Source organism: Portunus trituberculatus, chromosome 9 (genome assembly GCF_017591435.1).
Source record: "Portunus trituberculatus isolate SZX2019 chromosome 9, ASM1759143v1, whole genome shotgun sequence".
Classification (NCBI taxonomy): Eukaryota; Metazoa; Arthropoda; class Malacostraca; order Decapoda; family Portunidae; genus Portunus; species Portunus trituberculatus.
This window is the reverse complement of record NC_059263.1, coordinates 7,909,510-7,921,356: the sequence shown is the minus strand read 5'-3', so window position 1 is coordinate 7,921,356 and position 11,847 is coordinate 7,909,510. Positions and strand designations below refer to the sequence as shown.

The following is an 11,847-nucleotide window of genomic DNA, read 5'->3' as shown; positions in this document are numbered from 1 at the left end:
TGCAGCCCTCTGTACTTTCTCTAGTTTCCTTATGTGTTTCTTTAAGTTCGAGCCCACTGTATTGTTGCATATTCAAGCCTCGGTCTTATCATTGCAGTAATTATTTTCTTCATCATTTCTTCATCTAAATATACGAACGCCACTCTTATGTTCCTCAATAAGTTCAATACTTCTCCAATTATTTTGTTTATATGTCTCTCTGGCGATAGGTCATTGGTAATTGTCACCCCAAGGTCTTTTCTTCATGACTGGTTTTATGTCTTCATTTCCTATCTTGTACATACTCCTGATTCTTCTTTCACTCTTGCCAAACTCTATTTTCTTGCATTTTGTCGTGTTGAACTCCATTTGCCATGTACAGCTCCATTTCCATATTCTGTCCAAGTCTTCCTGGAGTAGTTCGCAATCTTTGTCACATCTCACTTTTCTTAACAATTTTGCATCGTCTGCAAATAGGCTCACATAACTGGACACCCCATCCACCATGTCATTTATGTAGACCGCGAACATTACTGGTGCCAACACTGATCCCTGTGGAACTCCACTCTCCACCAAGCCCCATTCTGATGGTCTGTCCTTAATTATTGTTCTCATTTCTCTTCCTACCAAAAGTCTTCCATCCATTTTAGTAAACTGCCATGCACTCCTCCTACCATTTCAAGTTTCCAGATCAGTCTCCGGTGTGGTACCTTATCAAAGGCCTTTTTTAAATCCAGATATATTCCATCAGCCCAACCATCTCTTTCCTGTATTACATCTATCACCCTCGAATAGTAACATATCAGGTTTGTCGTGCATGAACGCCCTTTTCTAAAACCAAATTGACACTCACAAAGTATGTCATTTTCTCCAAGAAGTCTGTCCATCTATTCTTCACCACCCTCTCACACATCTTAGCTACCACACTTGTAAGTGACACTGGTCTATAGTTCAATGGGTCTCTCTTGTTACCTGATTTATAGATTGGGACAATGTTAGCTCTTTTCCAGTCTTGGGGCACTACACCTTCCCTTAATGAGGCATCAATTACTTCACAAACTTTTTCTGCCAGTTGCTCCTGCATTCTCTTAAAATCCATCCTGATACCCCATCAGGTCCCACAGCTTTTCTCACTTCTAAACTCCCCATCATATTCTTGATCTCCTCCACAGTTACTTGAAACTCCTTCATAATCCCTTTCTGTTCCATTACCAGTGGTTTGTCAAAAGCAGTCTCCTTTGTGAATACCTTCCGAAAGCATCCATTCATAGCCTCTGCCATTTCCTGGGATCTTCACTGCATACTCCATTTACTTCTAAACTTTCAATACTTTCTCTATTTTTGATGTTGTTGTTCACATGTCTGTAAAAAGCCTTGGTTGGTCTTTACATTTATCAATTATATCCTTTTCTTGTTTCTTTCTTTCTTCTCTTCTAATCAACACATATTCATTTCTTGCTCTTTTGTAACTTTCCCACTGCTTAATCCGTCTTTTTTTTTTTTTTTTTTTTTTTTTTTTTTTTTTTTTCCACATTTTAATATGTTCTCTATTGTTTTTTCTTATCAAATTTTTTTCATTTTTTTTTTTCCCTTTTCTTTTATTTGTTTATTTATTCATTTTATTTATTTATTTATTTATTTGTGTTTTTTTTTTTTTTTTTTTTTTTTTTATTTCCTATATTTTCCACTCTTTTCTTTCCCTGTCTCTATATCTCACCTTATCCAATTTTCTTTAAAACTATCATCACTCTTGCTGACACCATTCCTCCTCAAACTGTTCCATGTCTCAACACATCTTTCTGAAACTGTATTTTTAACATCTCTCAGACATCTTCCTTTTCATTTTTACTATGCATCTTTCTTAATGTCATATTCTTCTCTATCAGTTTCTCATTATCCACTTTCCATTCCGTTGATCAATTTATCATCAGATCCCTCTCCCTTCTCTGTTCCATTTGATCCATAGCCTTTAGTCTCTCCTCATATGTCATCCCTTCAAATTCTGAACCATTCTTTCCCATTTTTTGTAGTCTCTCCACTTCCTTATGTTTCTTTTATAGTATCCACTTCCTGCATATTCCAATCTGTGTGTGTGTGTGTGTGTGTGTGTGTGTGTGTGTGTGTGTGTATTTACCTAATTGTATTTACCTAATTGTAACATACGGGAAAAGAGCTATGCTCGTGTTGTCCCGTCTCCATATCTATTAATGTCCAGCTTTTCTTAAAATCATGAATATTCCTTGCGTTGACCACTTCCACGTCTAAACTATTCCATGCTTCCACCCTTCTATGAGGAAGCTATATTTTTCACATCTCTCCTATAAGTGGCCATTTTAGTTTTTCCCATGCCCTCTCGACATTCTTCCATTCCACATACACAGATCTTCCCTATCCATTTTTCCATGCCAATCATCACTCTGTATATTGCTATCAGGTCTCCCCTTTCTCTTCTGTTTTCCAGGGTTGGAAGTTGCATTCTTTTCAGTCTGTCTTCATAAGTCAAATCTCTTAAGTCAGGCACCATTTTCGTTGCAGCCCTCTGTACTTTCTCTAGTTTCCTTATGTGTTTCTTTAAGTTCGGAGCCCACTGTATTGTTGCATATTCAAGCCTCGGTCTTATCATTGCAGTAATTATTTTCTTCATCATTTCTTCATCTAGATATCTGACGCCACTCTTATGTTCCTCAATAAGTTCAATACTTCTCCAATTATTTTGTTTATATGTCTCTCTGGCGATAGGTCATTGGTAATTGTCACCCCAAGGTCTTTTTCTTCATGACTGGTTTTATGTCTTCATTTCCTATCTTGTACATACTCCTGATTCTTCTTTCACTCTTGCCAAACTCTATTTTCTTGCATTTTGTCGTGTTGAACTCCATTTGCCATGTACAGCTCCATTTCCATATTCTGTCCAAGTCTTCCTGGAGTAGTTCGCAATCTTTGTCACATCTCACTTTTCTTAACAATTTTGCATCGTCTGCAAATAGGCTCACATAACTGGACACCCCATCCACCATGTCATTTATGTAGACTGCGAACATTACTGGTGCCAACACTGATCCCTGTGGAACTCCACTCTCCACCAATCCCCATTCTGATGGTCTGTCCTTAATTATTGTTCTCATTTCTCTTCCTACCAAAAGTCTTCCATCCATTTTAGTAAACTGCCATGCACTCCTCCTACCATTTCAAGTTTCCAGATCAGTCTCTGGTGTGGTACCTTATCAAAGGCCTTTTTTAAATCCAGATATATTCCATCAGCCCAACCATCTCTTTCCTGTATTACATCTATCACCCTCGAATAGTAACATATCAGGTTTGTCGTGCATGAACGCCCTTTCTAAAACCAAATTGACACTCACAAAGTATGTCATTTTCTCCAAGAAGTCTGTCCATCTATTCTTCACCACCCTCTCACACATCTTAGCTACCACACTTGTAAGTGACACTGGTCTATAGTTCAATGGGTCTCTCTTGTTACCTGATTTATAGATTGGGACAATGTTAGCTCTTTTCCAGTCTTGGGGCACTACACCTTCCCTTAATGAGGCATCAATTACTTCACAAACTTTTTCTGCCAATTGCTCCCTGCATTCTCTTAAAATCCATCCTGATACCCCATCAGGTCCCACAGCTTTTCTCACTTCTAAACTCCCCATCATGTTCTTGATCTCCTCCACAGTTACTTGAAACTCCTTCATAATCCCTTTCTGTTCCATTACCAGTGGTTTGTCAAAAGCAGTCTCCTTTGTGAATACCTTCCGAAAGCATCCATTCATAGCCTCTGCCATTTCCTGGGATCTTCACTGCATACTCCATTTACTTCTAAACTTTCAATACTTTCTCTATTTTTGATGTTGTTGTTCACATGTCTGTAAAAAGCCTTGGTTGGTCTTTACATTTATCAATTATATCCTTTTCTTGTTTCTTTCTTTCTTCTCTTCTAATCAACACATATTCATTTCTTGCTCTTTTGTAACTTTCCCACTGCTTAATCCGTCTTTTCCTTCTCCACCTCTTCCATGCATCCTCTTTTCTTGTTCTAGCCTTTTCACATCTATCGTTAAACCAGTCCTGCTTTCCAACTTCTCTATGTTGTCTTATTGGTACAAATTTTTCTCACCTTCTTTGTATATTTTTATAAATTCCTTCCACTTTTCATTTGCTCCTTAGCACTCTTGAATTTCATCCAATTTGTCTCTTGAAAGAATTTCTTTAGGTTTCCAAAATCTGTCTTGGCATAATTCCATCTTCCCACTTTATATTCTTCATTTCTTCTAGATTTCTCTTCGTCTATCACCTTGAACTCCAAAACTGCATGATCACTCTTTGCTAAAGGGCACTCCACCCTCATCTCCTCAATGACCATTGGCTCTGTACTAAAGACCAAGTCCAGTCTTGACGATGCTCCCTCTCCTCCAAACCTAGTATCTTCTTTGACCCACTGAGTTAACACATTTTCCATTGCCAGTGTCAATAGTGTATTTCCCCATGTTGTCTCTGATCCTTCCATTGACCAGTCCTCCCAACACACCTCTTTACAATTAAAATCTCCCATCATTATAGTTCGTTCACAGCCACCCAACATTTCTTCCAGACATGTTCCTGTATCACTTATCATTTCTTCATATTCCTGTACTGACCATGCATTTGTCTTAGGTGGTACGTACACCACTATGTAGTGCCTCTTTTTTCCTTCATTAGTTTCTGCTCTGATCTTTAGCACTTCTGCCTTTCCCATACCTTTTTCACTTGATCCACCTTTATATCTTTTTAACCAGCAACATCACTCCTCCTCCCATCTTACCTACTCTATTTCTTTTCCAAACATTATATTTCCCTTCTCCAACCTTCATCAGGTCTTCTCCCTCTCTCAGTTTTGTTTCAGTAAGACCCACAATATCTGGGTTCTTGTCCCTCAAGTAATCGTTGAGTTCTAAAATCCCGATATCACTCCATTTATGTTGGAATACATTACATTTCGCTCATATGTAAGTTTCTTTAGTCCTTTCTTGCTGTACTTTTCTGGGTTATGAACCACTTCCTCAGTCTCATATCCAAGATTCTCCAGAAAAACTCTTTCTTCTCCTCTTCTGTCCTCTCTTCATTTTTTTTCAAAGCCTCCTTTCTCAACTCATTTAACATTTCTCTTTCCTTTTCACCGAGATCTCTTCTCAACCAAATCTTCCTTGTTGTTTCCTGCTGGGCTAGCCTCCATGACTTCTCCACCAATTCATCTACATCCTTTTGTGACTTAAGTTTGATTCTTATTGGTGTGTGTGTGTGTGTGTGTGTGTGTGTGTGTGTGTGTGTGTGTACTTATTCATATTCAAACTCTTAACTAAAAATTTCAACCACTAGTCATACAAGCACATTAGACTAGTGTGTTAATGCAAACTTGTATAAAGAAACAGACATTTATGGTAGCCAGTAAGAGTTAAGCAAGTAAAATACCTTCCCTTTCCTTCAATCATGAGAGTTCATTTGAGAACAACCAGGACATTAAGTATACAAGGTTTGTTCAGTGGCAAACCATCACAATGTCTTCACTAGCACCCCTCCCATCATCCCCGTTCCCCATCACCCTATCACTGCATCACCTCATTACTCTCATCACCCTCTCACTCTACCCCATCACTGTATTACCACCATCACCCCATCCACCACGTCACCATCACCACATCATCTCATTATTATCATTGCCCTCTCACTCTATCCCGTCACCCCTCCCATTTCTCCCATTATCCCATCACCTCCCTCCCACCATCTCTCACCCCATTCACTCATCTTACCCCATCACCTCACCCCACCCCATCATACCACCTCATTACCCTCCCCCACAACATTTCTCACCCCACTCACTCACTCACTTAACCCCATCACCCCCAGACTATCTTTCACCCTGCCCCATCACCCCACCCCATTACTCCACCCCATCACCCTATCACCCCATTACTCCACCCCATCACCCTTTTATCCCCTATCAACCTACCCTGTTCCATTAACCCCACCCCATCATCCTCTCATCCCATCGCCCTATTACTCCCATCATCCCATCCCCAATACCCCCTTCACCATCCTTCATCCCACCCCAACACCCCCAAACTATCCCTCACCCCGGCCCATCACTCCCAAACTATCCCTCACCCCGCCCCATCACCCTCAGATCTTGGCGGACAGAGTGAAGAGGTCAAGGGCACGGCCGCTGTCAGTGTGGAACAGTGAACCTGGTGCCCTGGCCATCAACTTCTCCTTCTCTGACTACTTGCCACACTTCCCCTTCTACCACGACGCTCTCGGCACCGCACCACACTCCAGGTGAGGCGCCACACCACCACTGCCACCACCATGGCCTGATATATGTGGTAGTGTGGACTTATAAGACAGACCAGTGAAAAATATGATATGATAAGGAAGCAAAATTTAGATGAGTTATTTAACCCTTTCAGTACTGGGACATTTTTTTACCATGAGGTTTGGGTGTGCTTGAATTATTTTATTTAGATTAGGAAGATTTGTGGAGGTTAGAAGATTAATGGCCAGAGTCTGTACTATTTTAATCCCAATATAGATATCTGAAGGTGTATAAAAATCACCAAATAGTAAGCAGAATGAATATGGAAATGCGTCATGGTACTTTAAGTGGTTAATGAAACAGAAGATGTAAATACTTTGTGTAGGTATGTGTTTGAGGTGTTGAATTTTTATACGACTTAGAAAGAAAGTAATACATAGTTGAAATGATGTACATACTACCGTAGATACTATTTTTTTATTTGTCTCTGTGTTAGACATTGCGTTGAGCTTTGTATTTGTATTAGCTATTTTCGTAATGACTGTTTGGCTAATGTTTGTTCCTTTTCATCACCTAATCTTAAAGAATAGGACTCAGTGGTCATGTAGTCAGTGCTGAGTCAATAGAGAGCTTTTAAAAGAAGATTTGATGTATTTATGGATGGGTATGATAGGTGGAACTAGGCAACTTTTCTCATACAGGGACTGCCACGTGAAGGTCTGGCAGCCTCTTACAGCTTCACTCTTTTCTTATGTTCTGATGTTCTTAGGTGACAATATTTTGACGTGTGTAAAAGTTTACTTCTCTATTTGAGCCAATGGGAATTTTGTAACATTCAATTTTACTTTAAACATAGGTACATATTTTGGTCAATAAAACTAACAAACTAACTAACTGTACTGTAGCATGCAAAAATAAGCTTTGATTGGATAATGTTGAAGTAATGTTAGGTGGTTTTAATTCTCTTTCTTTGTTTCTCTGTGACAGATACACAGCAGTGGTGTCGGTGAGTCACGGCGGCAGTGGTCCCATACACACCACACCGCTTTACAAACTCATCAAAAACATTTCCAAGAGCAAGTTTGTCGGCAAGGTGAGTGTGCAACAATGATAATAAACAAAAGAAAAAATCCATGTATACCACATAAAATGCTACCAAACACAAAAGGGAAAAAAAAAAAAAAAAAAGTTAAATAAATCCATGTATACCATATAAAACACCACCAAACACCACCACTACCACCACCAACACCAACACCAACCATTGCAGATCGTGGTGGTGTGGACAAGCCCTCAGGTGGCGCCCCCAGAAAGCAGACTCCCAGGGGGCTCGGTGCCAGTACATGTGGTGGTGCCGGCAGACCCCTCCCCCTCGGCCCGGCATGCCCCACACCCACTAGTGAGCTGGGACGCTGTGTTTTCCCTGGATGAGGACGTGACGCTCACCACTGATGAGCTGGACTTTGCCTTCACAGTGTGGCGCACCTTCCCTGACCGCCTGGTGGGCTACCCGGCGCGCTCACACCACTGGGATGAGGCCAAGGTAAGTGCTGGGGTGCATAATGGGGGTGTTAGGTGGGGTGAAGCTGATGGGGACGTGTGTGGGGTGAAGGCAGGGACACAGTGAGATGGTGGAGTGGTAGGGATGGTAGGGGATTGTGGTGTGCCTATCCCTGGTGGGTTACTGTGCATGTTTACACTGCTGGGATGAGGCAGGGGTGGGTAGTGGGTGGTGGCTGGGCTGTGGCTCCCTTTTTTCCTGTGAATACTAATGATTATGTTTGTCAGGTTTGGAGATGAGTGTTGAAAGGCTGTGTGTGTTATCAGTCAGCTAGTCAGTCTTACCCAGCCATGTCAGTACCTCACCCCTCACCCCTCACTCCTCACCCCTCACTCCTCACCCTCACCCCTCACCCATCATTGCTCCTCAGGGTGGTTGGAGCTACAGCAGCCGGTGGACCAACTCTTACTCTGTGGTGCTGAGCGGTGCGGCCATCTACCACCGGTACTGGCAGCACGTGTACACCTACCAGGCCCATCCAAGCCTGCTGTCTGCCGTCACCACCACTGCCAACTGCGATGACCTGCTTCTCAACCTGCTGGTGGCCGCTGTCACCCGCCGCCCGCCCATCAAGCTCACCCAGCGCAAGCAGTACAAGGACCCTGCTTCAGAGGCCAAGTGAGCCACACATGGGAGCCAAACACCACACTGCGCTGTGTTTGGCTCACGTCTGAGTTGTGTGTTGTGTGTGTGTGGTTGTGTGAGGAAGGATATAGAGCAGAGCACCTGTCTTGCTTGTTTGGTTGTGCATTAAGGCTTGTTCTGTAGCATTACTTGTGTTTGGAAAGAGATAAGGTGTGTGTATGTGTGTGTGTGTGTGTGTGTGTGTGTGTGTGTGTGTGTGTGTGTGTGTGTGTGTGTGTGTGTGTGTGTGTGTGTGTGTGTGCATGCTTGACTCAGCACAGGTTCTAATGGCTGCTTCTCGACAGGTGGGTGTGGACGGAGCAGAGTCACTTCCAGCAGCGCAGTGTGTGCCTGAACACCTTTGTGTCGGTGCTGGGCTTCATGCCGCTGCAGCACTCCAACCTGCGCCTGGACCCGGTGCTGTTCAAGGACAAGGTGTCCATGCAGAGGAAGAAGTACCGACAGATTGAGAAGATTGGCAGCTAACGACAGCTGAGGTTTAGGTTCTCAAAACTTTTAGTGTTTGGCGGATACTTTGTGCTGAGCGACGGCCTCAACCTCAACTCAGAGGAGACTGTCTAGGCTGCAGCAGTGGCGGCGGCCTGACGGCCTGCCATTCCTGGGAGATTCTCTGGGCAGGCTGCACTCTTGATGCCAACTCTGAGTGAACTCTGTTAAGGGCGAGTGTCTCAGCAGTGATGCCAACACGGAGAAAACTCTCTAAGTCAGGTGGCGTGAGTCTCTGTGTGTGAGTTTTAAAGGTGACGACAGACCAGCCACCACCACCACCATTACCACCATCACCACCATGTCCTTTGTGTGGTGGTGATCCATCTGTTTGCCTTCTCACCCACTTCCATTAGGCTTCACCACACCACTCCAGCTGATGTGTGTTCTGTCATTCCTTGCATCACTCTTCCTCTCAACTTCTCGCCTCATCAGCACTCATGAGATAAACATTCTTGCTTCATTACTGCCTTTTTATAATTCTACTTTATTTTATCTGAAGTACATGTTTGAATATTAGAGTCACTCATCCCTTAGCCACCTCATAGAAACACTGAGAATTTGACATGAGAGTGAGATCAGTCTTGAGCTAGAACAGGACCTCACTGGCTCAGGAAATCAAACCATAACCAGAGGACAAGAAAAACAAGAAAACCACCTTAGCCATTACACCAAGACAACCTTCAGGCCACAATATGACACAAACAGACATACCAAACCTGTCTCGCTGAAGAAAGGACAGCCAAGACAAGATACACTGTTTGCACATACTCACTTGCTCCACATTGCTTGGCTGCTGATGATCAACATTAGATAATAAGTAGGAGAAATATTAAGAAGCCCAACCAAACTGTGACCAAATGACAAACAAAGCACTAGATGGTAGACTGAGACAAATTTAAAGGCCACAGGATGATAGCATGACTTTAAATCTTTAGCTACAGAAAGCCTAACCAAACTTTGACCTTATGACAAACAAAGCACTAGATATTAGACTGAGGCAACTTTAAAGGTCATAGTGGGACCTTTAAACTGTACCAGGAGACAAGAAAAGCACCTTAGACTAGAACAAAGAGAACTGTTAAGCTACAAGATAATTTTTAAGACCCTTTATCTGTATCTGGTCTAGTGGTGGTGGTGGTGGTGGTGGTGGTGGTGGTGAAGTGTTGTGTCATTGTCGTCATTATCATCACAATCTTCCCACAGACAGGAGCGTTTGAGAGAGAAATGGGTCAGGTTGAGTATGTCCACTCCTGTTGATTTTCTTCTCCCGTCAATCAACGACTTTTGTAATTAAGTGTCATTCAGAGTGAGTTCGGAACACAAATCTTGGTCAGTCAGTCAGTCAGTCAGTCAGTCAGTCTCCCCTTTGTACCCTGCGTTGTAGTCATTCATTGTACATAGATGTGAGTGTGTGTGTATGTGTGTGAGCTATGTGTGTTGTAGGGGAGGATGTGAGTGAGTCCTCCAGTCTGTGTTGATGAGTTTATGAGGAGGCAGCTCAAGACAAGCCCTGTGTGTATGTGTGTGTCTGTCCATCTGTCTGTCTGTCTGTCTGTCTGTCACTCTCCTGGTTCAACTCAATGGGAGAGCAACAAGAGGAGTCCAAATCAGCTTCCATTATGTGTCTGTTGCCATTAGAACATATCAGCTGTTGGGTGTTAAAACGTGCGTGCATGTGTGTGCATGTGCGTGTGTGTGTGTGTGTGTGTATATATGAGTGAGTGTCTGTATGTATGTCTGTGTGTGTGTCTCGTGTTGTTTTATACTCAAAATGATAACATGTTTTTTTGATACAGGAAATAAAAGATGGACGGTAAGAAGAAATTGAATGTTGAGAGAGAGAGAGAGAGAGAGAGAGAGAGAGAGAGAGAGAGAGAGAGAGAGAGAGAGAGAGAGAGAGAGAGAGAGAGAGTAGGTAAAGATACGATGGGTGGTGCCAATATTCTGTTGCTCCATTATGTACACTAAGTAATTCCACAGTCAAAGTAGTTTTTTGTAAGTGTATTCATTCTCTGTTGTGTTGAGATGTGAAGCTCAAAAGACTCGTATCATATGTTAGTATGTCACTATGTTAAGTTTGAGGGAAGCGAGGTGAGGAGGGTGAAGGAAGGAAGGAAGATAAGGTAAATGAAGGAAGGAAAATGAGGAGGTGAGATAATGTAAGGATGAAGAAGGAAGGAAGATGAGGAAGGTGAAGGAAGGTAGATAGAGGTGAGTTAGACAAGGAAGATGAAGGAACGAAGATGAGAAAGTGAGATAAGGTGAAGGAAGGAAGATGAGGAGGTGAGATAAGCTGAGGATGAAGAAGGAAGGAAGATAAGGAAGGTGAAGGAAGGTAGGTAGAGATGAGTTAGGCAAGGAAGATGAAGGAGTGAAGATGAGAAAGTGAGGTTAAATGAGATGAAGTGTGGTAATGACATTGAAAGAAGGAAAAGGAGCTGAAATGATGTGTGTTTGGGAAGACGGAGGAAGGAAAGAAGGAAGGAAATGAAGTAAAGTGAATGAGTTTTTTCCTTCCTAAATTTTGTGAATGAATGAATGAATGAAGGAAGGAAAAAAGTCAATATTTCCCATTTATTTTCTTGTGAGTGAAGGAAATAAGGATGTAGGATAAATGTGCTTTTCTCTCGTGTACTTGTGAAAACAGTAAGAGAGAAAGTTAAGGAAGGAAAAAACAAGGAATGCATTTATTTCTCTCCCTTCATTTTTTTCATATCAATTAGAAAAGGAAGGAAGAAGAAGAGACATGATTCTGTCAGTACAGGAAGGAGAGAAAGAATTAGGAAGCTGGGAAGGAGAGGAGGAGGATTAGGAGGGAAGAAGAAAATGCATGATTCTTTGTATGAAGGAAGGAAGGAATGGAAGTTGTCTGAAAGGA

General features: G+C 42.2%; 1 protein-coding gene across 1 annotated transcript in view; it reads left to right on the top strand.

Moving 5' to 3' along the window:
- Positions 1-11,146, top strand: part of LOC123501535 (exostosin-1-like) — a 72,329-nt gene extending 61,183 nt beyond the window's left edge. The window contains exons 4-8 of the mRNA XM_045250397.1: positions 6,146-6,297; positions 7,262-7,367; positions 7,545-7,817; positions 8,206-8,453; positions 8,765-11,146. Of these exons, the coding sequence (XP_045106332.1) occupies positions 6,146-6,297; positions 7,262-7,367; positions 7,545-7,817; positions 8,206-8,453; positions 8,765-8,945 (960 nt within the window). The 3' untranslated portion in view covers positions 8,946-11,146. The remainder of the gene's footprint in view (positions 1-6,145; positions 6,298-7,261; positions 7,368-7,544; positions 7,818-8,205; positions 8,454-8,764) is intronic.
- The last annotated feature ends 701 nt before the right edge of the window (positions 11,147-11,847 follow it).